The sequence below is a fragment of the Leptinotarsa decemlineata genome, unplaced genomic scaffold (genome assembly GCF_025532065.1).
Source record: "Leptinotarsa decemlineata unplaced genomic scaffold, Ldec_3_MD MMD2_tig00001064_RagTag_RagTag, whole genome shotgun sequence".
Lineage (NCBI taxonomy): Eukaryota > Metazoa > Arthropoda > Insecta > Coleoptera > Chrysomelidae > Leptinotarsa > Leptinotarsa decemlineata.
The window spans coordinates 10,828,122-10,842,851 of record NW_027412558.1 but is presented as its reverse complement, the minus strand read 5'-3'; the positions used below and the strand labels follow the sequence as shown (position 1 = coordinate 10,842,851).

The 14,730-nt window shown below is 33.2% G+C and overlaps 3 protein-coding genes across 7 annotated transcripts in view; 1 reads left to right on the top strand and 2 right to left on the bottom strand.

Annotated features, from left to right (window-relative positions):
- The window catches only part of LOC111503509 (uncharacterized), a 324,843-nt gene extending 322,778 nt beyond the window's left edge, over positions 1 to 2,065 (bottom strand). For all 4 annotated transcript variants that reach the window (XM_074175659.1, XM_074175667.1, XM_074175662.1 and 1 more), the window contains exon 1: positions 1,909 to 2,065. In XM_074175659.1, the coding sequence (XP_074031760.1) occupies positions 1,909 to 2,011 (103 nt within the window). In that variant the 5' untranslated portion in view covers positions 2,012 to 2,065. The remainder of the gene's footprint in view (positions 1 to 1,908) is intronic.
- A 3,643-nt stretch (positions 2,066 to 5,708) lies between these two features.
- On the bottom strand, positions 5,709 to 12,517 carry RpS21 (Ribosomal protein S21). Of its 2 annotated transcripts, none has more exons than XM_074175683.1 (4): positions 12,389 to 12,517; positions 12,268 to 12,328; positions 7,073 to 7,264; positions 5,709 to 5,857 (listed from the first exon to the last, which is right to left on the bottom strand). In XM_074175683.1, exons 2-4 carry the CDS (start codon positions 12,315 to 12,317, stop codon positions 5,854 to 5,856), a joined length of 246 nt encoding a protein of 81 aa, XP_074031784.1. In that variant the 5' UTR covers positions 12,318 to 12,328; positions 12,389 to 12,517; the 3' UTR covers positions 5,709 to 5,853. The 2 variants fall into 2 exon arrangements, with proteins under 2 accessions (XP_074031784.1, XP_074031783.1); XM_074175682.1 differs by having other exon boundaries at positions 5,709 to 5,751; positions 12,389 to 12,515.
- A 1,934-nt stretch (positions 12,518 to 14,451) lies between these two features.
- LOC111509275 (uncharacterized) overlaps positions 14,452 to 14,730 on the top strand; it is a 51,517-nt gene continuing 51,238 nt past the window's right edge. Inside the window, exon 1 of the mRNA XM_074175681.1 lies at positions 14,452 to 14,708. Within this exon, the coding sequence (XP_074031782.1) occupies positions 14,697 to 14,708 (12 nt within the window). The 5' untranslated portion in view covers positions 14,452 to 14,696. The remainder of the gene's footprint in view (positions 14,709 to 14,730) is intronic.

The following is a 14,730-nucleotide window of genomic DNA, read 5'->3' as shown; positions in this document are numbered from 1 at the left end:
AAAGTCAACAGCCTAGCCTATAAGTTACCATTTAATTATCCTCATGAAATCTGTTAAGACAAAAAGAGAAAACTAGTATTTATAAAAACTACGTACATAACTGTGTCACTCTAATATGAAAATATAAATAAATCTAAAAATTTTCAAGTTATAATTTTTTACAAAATCTATGTTCTCTTGGGATCTTAACAGTTCATTATACCGGTAAACGAAAGAAAAAATGTAGTGATGAGACTGAGGAGTCTATGAGAAAAAAAGGATGTGTAGATGTGTACAAAAAATTGACATAATTAGAAATTATCTGATTCAATGGATAAAATTTCGAAATTGTGAAAAATTGCACGTTTTCACTAATTCTAGGAGTTTAACAAGAAAACATAGAAAACAATTATTTGAAATTATCATAATCAAATTCTCACTAACATAAATCTCACTATTATTGTCGTGAAGTATTTCTCTCAACAAGAAATTTCAAAATCAGAATTTTCACAATATTTCTGAAACTCTGACTCGGAAGTATTGAAAAATGTACAGAACAATTCACCTCCATCTTCGATGACGTGGACTTGTCCGGTATGGGCAGTCTGAATATGTGTGGCGATTAAATTCATTTTTTTGGCAATAAGTCTCTTTGTAGAGACATATAAAATTACTCATATTGAACTTCTTCTGCGCATCAGTTAACTCTATTCCAAAATCTCTCTCAATTCGTCGAATCCATGTTATGTTGGAATCCAAAAACTTCCTGAAATCCTTACTGGTTGATCCGAACGCAATAAAATCAATTGTTTTCAGGTATTTCATCAAAACTATTATCACTTCTGTAGGCAAGGCTTCCACACAACTAACTCTGATATTATTGAATCTTAATATGAATTGTTGAGCAGGATAGCAAATTTCATTTTTCACCTTCATTGAAAAACCGTGCAGATTTTGTAAATGGAGATTCCTCAGATTATTTTCTGAATGTGAGAAGTAGAGAAGGGGGTCCAAGTAGCAACATAATTCTCTCTCTTCAACTCCATCCACAATACAATTGACCAAAAGCTCGTCGCTCGAATTGAAACAAATAACTGTACATATATGTCGTTCATAAGTTGGCAATGTAAAAGACATCCTGTATAATTTATCTTGCTTCCAGCCTCTTGGCAGCCGTTTTGAAAGATGGATCACCACTGATAAATTGAAATCATAATCTTTCCTAGAGGGCTCCTCTGTATTTTTGGGCATAAAACCAGTTTCCAGCATCAAGATGTATATAAGGCCCACCAGAACATCAGTTTTCGTTGCATCTGGTTCAGTTTCTTGTATAAATGACAAAACATTTTCGAGGCTTTTTGGCTTTTCTTCGCCACGATAGTCGTCCAAGCAAAACGGTGTCGGTTCCATCACTGAAATAAAAGTCTGTGTTGACAATTTTACTGATAACACTTCACTAATTCCGGGAAATTCAAACACTCATCAGTGGACCTACGCCAGCGCACTCTAACATGGATGAAAACAACCTGTTGATTTGCACGAGAGGAAACTGAGAAAACTAGGAAAACATAAACATAGTGTTGGCAAACAACCGGAAAATGAGTTTAAAAGGTGTTCATGTTGTAATTTTTTTGGGAAATGTAGGGTTTACCCACGTGCCAATAATGGGTGAATCGTTATTGCCATTGCAACATAGGTTCAGAATGAGTCATTTTTGGATCATAACCTCTATTTCATTACATATTTTCAAAAATTATATCTTGGGAGTTAGGCCACTGTTTGAATCAAAGTCGAGGGGAGCGTTAAAGTGAAAGTCAGCATGACAAAATTCAATTCATTAGCGCCTTAGCAGTTAATACTGTAAAAATACCATCTGTCAAAATATTGAACCATGGGAGAAATTGTTGAAACACATTAATTTTAACTAACCTTTCTGAACAAGGTTCTTCGATGATTCCGTACTTTGCTCACTAGTTGATTGTTTATGTGAATTTACGCTATTTGACACTACACTACCACTACTTTCAGCCATCTTTTATTTTAAACTACTATATTTGGCAACTGTCTACTGTTCAACAAATTTCAAAACCGAAATACTGCTGGCAACACTAGAGGACAGCACTTATTTGAGCTAAACAAACATAACGAAGAAACCTGTTAGGTATAACTGACAGTTTCCTTTCCATATTTTCCTAACTATTATACACTTATTATTCATAGATGACGCGAATAATTAATTTCTGAATATCTTTAGGCAATAAAAAAAATGAAATAACATATATTTTCTATGTATACAAAGTTAGGTACTTCCTACGTGGAAATTGAATTGCAGGGAAATTACTTTCTCATATGTAAACATTTATCTCTCCAGAAGACTAAGTACGTTGCATTATTAAAATAATGCAACTAGTAGCGAATTGACGCGGTTTTCTACCCTGGGATCCTAAGGTCGAACCCAACTTTGATCTGATATTTTTCTTGTTAGAATTTTTCTAGTTGAATTAATTCTGCTTTGTTACTTAGTTGACGGAACTGCGAATAACCATGATGCTCCCTGGGAGGTTCGGGGAGTTATTAAGATAGTCTATCCAGAATACGAGGTTAATGACACAAACTACACCTTTATCACAGATGTAATCTGTGCCCTTGTGTTAGTTAAGATCAAATCGTTAGATGTAGTTTGTAAAATTACTATGGATCTTCAAGTAATGGCCGAGCCGATCAGAAAGAAAAAAGTGAGTACACTCAGGGCCGTTGCCGTGGAGGGGATGGGGTGAGCCTCCCCCCCTGCTTTTTCGACTTGGAAAATAGTTGGGAAATTTTGGACCATGAAAATAAAAAAAAATGTAAAAAAAGTTAATACAAATTTAAAAAATAAAAAAGAGAAAAGAAAAGGAGAGGTAATAATAAAAGGAAAAGAACCAGGAGAAGGTTGGGATTTCCCAACATGCATAACTTGAAGAGAATTCTGAGTTGTTTGAAACATTCAAAAAAGTTTAATTTCTCCCAAAGTAAGAAAACAGTCCTGAATAGTCCACAAATTTTGAAGTGACAATTTTACAAAATTCCCAACTTTTCGCTGTTTTTCCGACTTGGAAAAGTTGGGAAATTTTGGGCCGTGAAGATAGAAAAAAATTATAGTAGAAAACAATAAGCACAATATTATTTAAGTATTGTTTCCTTTTATTTGTACTGAATATTCCTATACATGGTGGAAGACTAACGACCTTTGTCCCAAGGTAGAATAATTCCCATTATTATTTTTATAATCACCAAAATTTATTTTTGTTTGTGCATACCCTAACAGGCATAAGCATTCAGCCAATCTTTGGATAGCTAAGTAAGAAAATTAATATATTATAGTAGTAAATAATACCTCGGTTTTCATTTCTTCGAAAGTTGGGAAATTTTGCCAGTGGAGTTGGGAAAATTTGGATTCCCTCCCCTCCCCTGGTTTTTCTTTTCGCTACGGCCCTGGGTACACTATTTTGTTACTTAATTCAACACTGTAACATTTACTTTAAAACTGTCTTCTTCAAAAATAACATACCATATTTCATCTTTTTAATAATATGTTTTGTCATTATCACCGACATATTGATGAATATTGTAAAGATTCTTACCTAAATATAAACTCCAATCACTCTAAACGTTTTCCATTGGTGAAAACTGGTGCACATTCAGTATATTTTTCAATACATAAATGAGAGAGAAATAAATTGAAATAGCACTAGTTTTATGAGAAAGCTTTGTATCATTATTAGTACTCTTGGGTATAAAAGACATTATTTCCAACCTGTCTAGCATTTTTTTTAAATCTTCAGCAAGACCTTCAGTCAACATAATTGATTAACATGTTGAAAACTTCGATATTTTCACAGATTAACAAATCAAAACATGTTTCGCTAGACAACAGCTTCTTCAAGCTTTACTTACTGAGATTACAAACCTAGCCTGAACTATTTTACAGGAAGAATTGACACTCGACCCTCGTTTCGCTAACCCATCATCAGGAAATGATTAAAACTGGACCTGAAAACTGTATTTTATCAAGTTAGGAGGTAAAAATTTATGGTTGGGTTAATTCCACTTTCTTGATTTTTTGTTTTAGTGGTTTTATATCCAACTGAACTAAGAACTTGGAGCATTAAATTTGATCAAAAGAACAAGTGTATTTTATGATTTGACTTACATTCATATCTGCCTACAACTTTCACAACTTGAAATACTGTTATTACATAGAAATTCAAACTATGGAATTTCCATCTAAAATTCTTGTATTCTGTCCATTGTAACAAAAAGTTAATTTTAGGAATAACTGAACATCAATATTCATAAACAATTTATTTCAAAACGAATATTGCTCTCACAAGCCAGAATTGCAACACCAAGTTGGCTTCATCAAGGTATAAAGTATACTGCGTGGTTCATCTCCAAATGAAATGCAGATTATATCACAATAATTCATCCGAGACAATACTATGACTTTACAAAGAATAACGTTCATAAACTTTTAAAAAATGTGTAATATTTTCTAAGTTTCATAACCTTTTTGCAAAATTACTTACATGGCTGGAGAATCCAAGCTTGGCTCAATACACAATCTTGAATGTTCTATTTCAGTTGCAAAAGTGATATTATTATTGTCATTTGAGAAATGTTTTTTTTTTTAAAGATCTCTTCTGGATTTTTTGCCGAATACAATGCCAATTTTTTGGAAGTGTTTCACGATAATGTTAATCTGAATTACCTACTAAATTATTTAACTAATAATGTTTACTTTGAACGAACGAAATATGTTATTGGGTTGTTTTGAAAAGAGTCTACATGGCACATCTTTAGAAGGCAGACAAATGAGGTATGTTCGAAAAATAAGGTGAATGTTCAAATTTCACGGGCTACATACATTCAAATAGTAATTTTTTTATGTTTGTACACTCATCTCGAACATTTGTTCAGTTTCGCATGTTTAGTTTGTTGGTGAGAGGCATAGAACTTATCACTCATCATTGCTTGTTCATAATTTTTTGGCCAAAAACATCGTAATCATGCCTCAGCCACCGTATTCACCAGACTTGGCTCCCTGCGACTTATTCTTGTTCCCAAGATTAAAGAGACCCATGACAGGACGGCTTTTGCGACGATTGAGGAGATAAAAACCGAATCGCTGAGAGAGCTCAAAAACTTACAAAAAATGCGTATCAGAACTGCTTCGAGGATTGGAAAAAACGCTGGCACAAGTGTATTATATCTGAGGGGGACTACTTTGAAGGGCATAAATAGAAACTGAAGAATAAATACGTTTTGAGAGAAATGAAAATTCATCTCATTTTTCGAAGACCTCGTACAGATAAAACTATCACTACACGTCTTAATTTGCTGGCACATGCTTGTGACAGCGTGACCTTCTGTTCCCTCGACGAGGAGAACAATTGCATTCAATACACACCCACCTGGCCGAGGGGAGTGTCACTAGGTTGATTTAAATAAACTCTGTAAGAAGTTGACTCAAAACTTTCAACTTTGCAATTTAGCAGTTATTTGCATAGCTGCGAAAATTGAACTTCGTCTTTCACTATAACTGTATATATGTAGTTAGAACTTAATATTGATTTTTTTTGTGTGATTGTAGTAAAAAAGACGTTTATTATTATTATAAAAGAGGATTGTTACTCAAAACAGCTGTCTTTGTGTAGGTTATTTGGGGATCAAGGAATGAGTCAGAGACAAATTATAAAGGAATTTATTTAGTCATAATCCACTCAGAAATTCCTGAAACAAAGAGAAGCAATATTACAAATACAGAATATACATAAAATATAGAAGATTTTATAAACATTGAACCATATCATAATGCAGGCATAACCCTTCTTGTTATCTGAAAAGGTATGGACAAGTGCATTAGAAATTGAAATATCATACAAAATATATAAGTTTGGAACCAGTTCGTAACGTTTGAATACATACTCCTACTTATTCATATCTAACAATGGTAAGTAATTCAGATTGGAGAGAGATCGTGAAGGGTGGAGTAATTTGAGGCATACATTACTCCGTTCTTCAGAATGTCGCTTCCTTTAACGTAGTCCACAAGGTATCAAGTGGAAAAAATTGATGAGAAGGCTACTTGCTCTATCAGTTATTAAGTCTTTGCTCTATTCAATAGGAGTTGCATTTACATTGTTAGCTTTATGATTAATGGAGGTTCTTTCATATTACTGAAAAAATATGATTGCAATAAAAGTTGTGAATATTACTGGAATTTTATTCCAACACCAAATCATTATTTTTAACACCACAACGCGTGTTTAAATTACCAAGTGATCATCTTCAAGAGGAAGATTAAATTGCCTCTTACTACACCAAAGGTTCCAAACAGTACATCACAAATAAAAGTTGTATCAAAGCACTTCAGTGTCCGACCGAAAGTTCGGTTTCGGAAAAAAAATGGGTTTCGGTGGCAAACCTGTCGAAACTACGACCGAAACTGCATTCGGGAGTTTCCGCGCTGTGATCGGTCTTGTTCGGCGCTTGAATTTCATACAAGCCACGAAGACATTTTGCCACGTCTACGTGCCTAATCATGTCGTGACTCGAGACTTACTTTATTTATTACATAAATATTAAGTACCTATTGTGATATTAGGTAACAATTTGAATAAGTAATTTAATGTTTAATATTTTTGAAAAAACCATCAATATTCAAAAGAAGGATCTACACCTACTCAAATAAACACCTCACCTATTTTAAGTATTTTTAAGATTCAATTAATATTTTTTCTCAAATAAGGGTTTGTTATGTTGATTATCAATAAGTAGAAACGTCGAAGACTGCATAACGTTGTGATTTAAAGATAAAAAAATTAAGACTGACTGATTATAATAACTTTTTCTTTATTTTTCACTCAAAACATAATCCTCGTAAGAAAGTTTCGGTTTCGGCCGAAACTGAGACCGTTGCCGAAATTCGTTTTAGGTCATAAAAACCAGTTTCGGTCGGACACTAAAGCACAGTGAGAGCTATAGCTATGAAATATTTATGACCACTGCTTGTTTCTGAGCACCTAACCAAAGTTTGAACATGTATACCTACTTTGCAAGAATTCCATCTTTCTTTGTTAACCTAACAATGCAATCGTCTGATTCTCCCATTCGTCTGATTGCTCCGCAGAGGGCATAACTTTTGAAACCTTCAGTCATCCTGCCGGTTTGAGGGTCAACTTCGGCGATACTCAGCTGGATTGAAGCATGGTCTTTGGCGTGAATGATCCTGTTACTAGCAGAACTGAAAAATATAAATTTTGATGCATTAATCCAAAATAATTCTGATTTGTGTTGAGTCGCAATATATTTACGGTGTTTTGAAATAAAAAATCAACACAAATTGATGATGATGTGAATCAGTATGTTGTTTTCACATCTCATAGTAACCGTATAATTTTTTGAATTGAATACAATTTTGTTCCAGAGTTTAATTAAATTGTTCATTGAATTACATCCTTCGTATACAATATATTTTAATGACGAGGTAGCGATGTAATTGAATCCCCAATGCATGATTTAAAAACTGTGAACAATATATTATTACTCTTTATTAGCAAATAATGCTCTTCATAGTACAGTCAGTCACTTACAAAATACAAAACAAAAAAAATATATGAAAATAGAGACAAAGCACATTTTGAAAACAAGAAACTGGAAAACAAAATGAATTATTGATGACTATTACTTTGAATATATTCACTACATTTTCTTTTGAATGAATTTAATGAATCACAGCTTTTCATATGACTTGGCAAATTATTAAATGCAATCAGACCAGAACTATACAACGAGTCTGTTGATATAAAAGTTTCCTATTCTATATCTAGTGGAGTGTGTATGAATACTACTTGTGTAGGTTAACTGATCACTCAGATAATTTGGCAACATATTGTGTTTAATTTTAACAATGTTTCCAACATGTATTCTACAGATGTGCGTTTATTACAACTTAATATTGCCCTCAGGGATCTGTTTTGAAGCTTCTGTAGTCTGTTTAGATTTTCATTGCTCACAAAATAGAGTAATGTAATAATTCACTAATTCCATTTTTCAATCTACATAAAAGATGAATTTTCGTGGCTATTTTCTTCTGAATATAACTACAGTGCACATTAAGGTTCAATTCTTGATCTAATACCACTCCCAGATATTTAAAAGTTGTTACCCTTTCAATGATGACATTATCAATTTAAAGATTCAATGATAGCTGTCCATCTCGCAGTTGTCTTAAACGGTATTTGCTACCTATTAACATGCATTGTGTTTTATTAACATTTAACTTGAGGCCGTTGTCACATAACCACTCGTTTATATTTGATAGTTCCTCATTCAAACATTCTGAGATTTCATTTGTTGTCCCAGAACAGTACAACATAGTGTCGTCGACAAAAAGTTTTGTCTTACACCTTTTAACATGTATCACAATATCATTTATGTACAGCAAGAATAGCAGTGGACACAACACTGACCCTTGAGGGACTCCGAAATTACATATAAAGTACTGGATGTCACTTGATTATATTTAACTAGCTGCTTCCAATATGTGAAGTAATTTGTGAACCATTTTAATACTCTATAATCTAGTCCATACTTATTTAATTTCATTAAAAGTAACTCAATGTTGACCGTCTTGAATGTCTTTTTGAAAACCAGAAAGACAACACCTATAATACGTTTTTTAGATAGCTCAACTTTCCACGAAGAGATTAGAAATTGCAGTGCAGTTTCACATGAATGGGATTCCCTAAATAGAATAGAATAGTTTATTGATGCTGTTTAACATAAAGTTTTACACAAGTCAATCCAGATTGTTCTTTAATCAAAATATTGTTTTGCTATATATTTCATCAACTGTTCTTTCACACTGTGATTTCTAATATTTTCTCATAAATTGGCAGGGTATTTATGGGTCTAAAATCAGATCTGAAAGGGTGTTTGTAATTTTTTCAATAAGAACGATGGTGCCAATTTTCCAACCATCAGGAAATGTTCCAGTGGTTAACGATAAATTTATCAAGTCCAAAACCCTATTTCCCAGTATTTCAAATGTTAACTTTATTAAAATCAGATTAATTCCAGTGTCATCTGTATTTTTTTTTGAGGGAAAAACTTATCTTCTTCAACTCGCATATATTCAATGTTTCAAATTCCCCAAGTAACTCATATAACTGAGAACATGATTATAATCATTTATGTACTATACTTTCGGTTAGATCTTTCAAACTGTCAACGAAAAATGAATTAAAGTATCCTGCTACTTTTGCTTCATTTGTTATGAGAACACTATCAAACTGTATACCTTTGAACTCTTGTTTTCTATTTCCCTTTAATAAACCTTTCAGTGCTTTCCACATAGCCCTACCGTTTCCAATATTTTCGTTGATCTTTGATTCATAATATTTTTTATTTTCAATTACGACTTAATTTATATTTATCCCAGTCACATTGTAGTTTGGTTTCCTTGGCTTTTTTTATAAAGAAAATCGCTTTTTTTTATATCTGCCATGATTTCGTCTGTTAACCACACTTTCAATTTGAAATTATGCTTTCTTTTGAATGGTGCATGCATGTCCAAGCATCTGATAATATTATTGATGAATGAATTGGATATTTCATTAATGTCAGTAATATCATTATTCCATAACATATTCATTAGAGACAGTTGGAATTTAATTTCAAAGTATTATAATCTCTCCTACTTATACTAGTGGAAGTTGATTTAGTATGAAAGACAATGGAGCCATACGCAATATTGCTGAACTTTGACTTAGTTATATCTGGGATATTCTTGTAGAACAGAAACGGATAACAACAGTTTTTATAAACTTTAATCGATGAAGAACTAACTATATAGAGTTATCAAAAACATTTGTTATCCAGAAACACCAGAGAAGATAGTGAAAATACTTATTTCAAAAAAAACGGGGCCATTCCTTGTCGAATCAACCAATGGCCAAGACCACGAACTCTTTTTATAATTTTTGGTTGGCTAACAGTATCCATAAAGAATATTAAAAATCAAGAATTTCAGATTTTTAGGGTATTGCATTATCAAAACTCAAAAACGTGAAAAAACCCTAATTTTCAATTCTCTTTCATTTTTTAAACCCAGATTTGCTTATTATACTATTAATATGGCTATGACAATATACCACGTGACTTTCGGCTGTATTGCAGCAGCCACTTCTCAATGTTAAGTGAGTTATCAGGAAGCACTTGAGGTGTGTAATGGGTAAATATGGGATATTATTTACTAGCTAAGTAATTCAATATGCTAGAAATGTTTCTTCCTATTTTGTTCCACTGAAAAATAGTCTAATTTTGTTTTCATACATACTAGTACTCTTTTCAAGGGTGAGGTTAGATATTATCAATCTTTGATGTTGGTGAACTAAATATAGCACGATAGGCATATATACAAGTTAATTTTCATTTCAAAGGATTTTCTCTCAACAAGGCTCTGGTTATGTTAGAGCATGATAAAGTTATCACAGAAAGAGTTGATAGTGTCACAATATTTCCTCCAGAAAATACATGTGGTGAAATAACTGATAGAAGATTCTGGAGATAAAGATTAATAATTTTTTTGGGACACAACTTGGAGCTCCATCTGAAATAGAATTATGTGACCAGAAAGATGAGTTTAATGATGATTTAACCTGCACCAGTACTTTTGAAGCAGCAGATATTGTAAAGTCAAAAATTTTAAAGCAGTTCACTAGAGTAATTTTGCATCTTTGAGTTGATTCATAAGGTAGTACGCGAAGCCAAAAATTATGCCTATCACAAAAACACGTAGTCAGTCATTAGTACTGAGTGGATATGTTTGTGATTCAAGACCGAGGATGTACTGGGAAAGGAAGGAAGATAGAAACATCATAATTGTATTAGAGGCCACTTCAAGAGATAAGTTAGAATATATTGTGTCAAATGGAGTTGGTGCAGGTGTTGTGCTGGAATACACATATGCGTTAAAAATGGCTTGAACAAAAATTTCATCTGTTTTTTGACATCTCTTTCACTTCGCTACCATCGACTGAAGAATTGACTACCAAAAGATTGTATGTCTCTGGCACTTCAAGAGAAAATCATAAACCTGATCAGTTGCTACGAACATCTAAAATAATAAAGAAAGAAAGCCGTGGATACTAAGATTTCAGAAAGATGAATGGTCAAGACATCATAGTAGCGAAACACTTTACTTCAATTTTGCTAGAGTAGAACCTACGATATTATCAGAAGGAAAAAAATTCTGATCATGTTTCGTATGAAAGTAATGTAAAATTTTTGGAAATTGGGATGAATTTATTGTAACAAATCAAACATGATACATTATATCATGTTAATATGGGTGGCGTTGATTGTCCTTTATCGCATAATGATCGTTATTGACTTCATGGCATACCTCAATAGTAAGCATATCTGGATTGAAAAAAAAGATCATCAAACCTGCACACAATGCAGATTTGGTAATTCATTATCAAGCGAAGGTACCAAACTTGGAGATACTTTGGATGAATTCAACAGTGAGTCACGGAAAAATCCAATTTCTAAAATAAATAAAAATAAATAGCGGTAGTGTGCAAAAAAAAAGAATTGTTTTTGTTGCAGTGAAGAAAACCATAAATTTGCCACGTAAATTTCGAAAACAGCTCTGTCATTCTCTGACAATCAGATATTGGGAGTTGGACTAGTTAAGATATTTTCACATGGAAGTATATAGGTGATACTCATGATCAATATCATTTGGAATAGAAAAAAGGATAATTTGAATCATCATGTCGGTCACTTCAGCGTGGATGCTTTGTTCGCTCAGTCAATCGGCTGATGTGTGAGTCGATGGTTCAAGCCCCAGGCTGAACGCTCGATTTTCACTTGCTGTCGTCCAACCCATGTTAGGAATCACAAGTTAAGAGGTAAGACCTCGTTAGTCCTTGGCTCGCACAAATTTCAACTTCTGAGGGTTATCGTTCGTAGGGGTGCGATTGCTGGTTAACGGAAAAAACATATAGTAGGTATAAATGACGGCTGTATTGTATATTGGTAAAACACTTCCCCTTTCATGAAATGATCTAGTCTCACAGTATTTAGTTTTTGAATTAAATGCAATTTTGTTCGAGAGTTCAATCTTATTTTACATTGAATTATCCTCTGGATATCCAACAAGTTGAACCTATTGGATCATGAAACAAATTAAACGATAGTGAACAAACACGTGTATGGAAGACGAGAATATAACCTTACCACTTCCTGGGACAGTATAAATCAACGGTTTCTCCTGCATCATTTTCCATTTTGAGATGATCTACAAATGAAATCAAGCCACTTTAAAATAAAAAACAGACAATAATTGATGATTTCTTACTTTCTTCCTTTAAACGATGAGAAACAGCAAATGGTCGACAAATTAAAGAGAGAGACAAGAATGCAATTTCAGCTAACTCTTCTACTCTTCTTCTTCTATCACTATGCTACGTGTATTTTGTACTGTTGTAGTTAGACATTTTCTTTCCTTGCCTTTTGCACCGCCACCTTGCGGTATTGTTCATTTAGTCATTGCTGTATGAGCATTTAAAATTTAGATTCATTTATTGATAATTCCTATGTTTTATTAAATTTTTTAACGGACTGAACGTGATATTTCAAAAAAATATTTAATATATTACCTTAAAATGGTCACTTATCGGTTATTATAGTTACACATTACATTATTATCTATTACATTTTTTTTTTCAACTTTTTGTTGTTAAATATTATATTGAGTTCAGCAATGGATTCACTCACTAGTCCATTTGGAACATTTTTTTCAACATCAACAGACTAGAGACGTTAATAGCTGCTTTCGGGACAAAAAAGCGAAAAGAGCTTCCCTATATGCTGTGTGAATGCACTTTTCAATCAGTAGACTGTATGTTATATGTTAAAGATTGTGATAAGTAGAATTTGAAACCTCTGGTTTGAAATGAATCTATTAAAAACCAAGAGTCCTAGTCATCTGGGACTAAGAGTCTTAGTCATCTCCTGAAGATGCCAACTTGGTTAGCAAAACGTGCACCGAGAGACGGCATTTTTTTACCTGATGAGGGAAAAGTGTTTTCAATACAGTCAAAGATTGTCATATTTGAAAAAATTAACCCTACTCAACCCTTTTCGGCATCATATTCTTTAGTACAATTTGCCAGTTTTCGATTTTTATTGGGTAGTTCATCGTCCAGATATGACATCTATCGGACGTATCAGAACTAAACCAGATGGTACTTTTTGTGAGTGGGAGTAACTCATTTTATCTATTCACCGATTTTTCACGTTTATAATAATCACACCAAAAACATTACTCTCACAAATTCACAATTAAAGGACTCAAAACAAAACTAAAACACCAAAAAAAATAGACATAACGTATGTTTGTTATTCCAATCAGCTGTTTATCGTTCGAGGAGTGCTATCATCAGTAGAAATTCTTTCCAATTATAGACTGATTTATGTAGACATAATCAGAACTGGTAGCTCTCAGATCATACAACGTTATTATTCAGAGACAAAAAAGCTTTTCATCCATCAGCCTGATTGAGCGATTACTATTCAAAATATTCAGCGGTAAAGCGGTTTTAACGCTGGAAGCTGTTGAGAGCAAACAATACCTGAAAAGAATCTAATAATTTGGTTATAGTTTCGACACAGATGGCGCTTGAATTTGTCATGAGACAGGTTAAAATTCACGCATATTTCTCTGATGAAGAATTTTTTTGGTGAAAAACGGATGATTCCACAGATTGATCGGTCGGATTCGAAGGTTGGGGCGTTTCTATTGATTGAAGCAATATTTCAGACATTTTCTGCTGAATTCATGAACTTCCCAATGTTAGGTGTGTTTTGTTTTCTGACGAAAATAACTTGAACGGGATACCAACAGAACACAACTATTATTATTGTTAAAACAAAACTTTTTCTCGCATATTTATTTGCCTTAGATACCAATAATTTTGTACCATATCACACCATTACTCAAAGATGAATAACAAAAGCTGCCTAAATGTGTCTGAAAGTTACAAATTGAAATTTTGTTCCAATATATATAAAACATTAATTAGCCTCCACTACTGATAGACAGTCGACAGCTAATAGGAATTCATCCTAAGGATGGCTGTTTTTATAAATTTTATTGGTCATGATCAATTGATTCGAATCTAAAATAGATTCAGTTCTATCTTTGTCATTCTTTGTGTTCTATCTTCAGTCGATGAACAAATTCAAGAATTGAAGGAAACTCTAATTTATCACCTAAAGGATTTGAAAAAGTTCCAAGAGAGGGCAATGCTCACAAAAGCGCGAAATTCAGTTTCATTTACCAAAATGATTTTCATTTCTTCAAATGACCGAGCGCAAGCGCAAATATTCTTGAAATTAGGCGGGCAGCGTTTCTGTTCAATACGCATGGGTAAATTTTCACATTCAGAATTCACAAGTCAAAATAATCGTAACGCTAGAGTACTACGTTAAGCACATTCATTGAAGTGAAAGAGGTAAAAAAAACACGCAATTCTTTACATTTCACCTGAGTGTGTGCGAGTGACAGTGGGGATATAGTAGGAGCAAGTTTACGGGTTTCAGTAGTGATTCAAAAGACACAACATTGGTCATGTTCTGAATAATCTGGGTCAGATATTTTAGAAATGTCTCTGAAGGTGAGTAGAACCAAAAAAGATG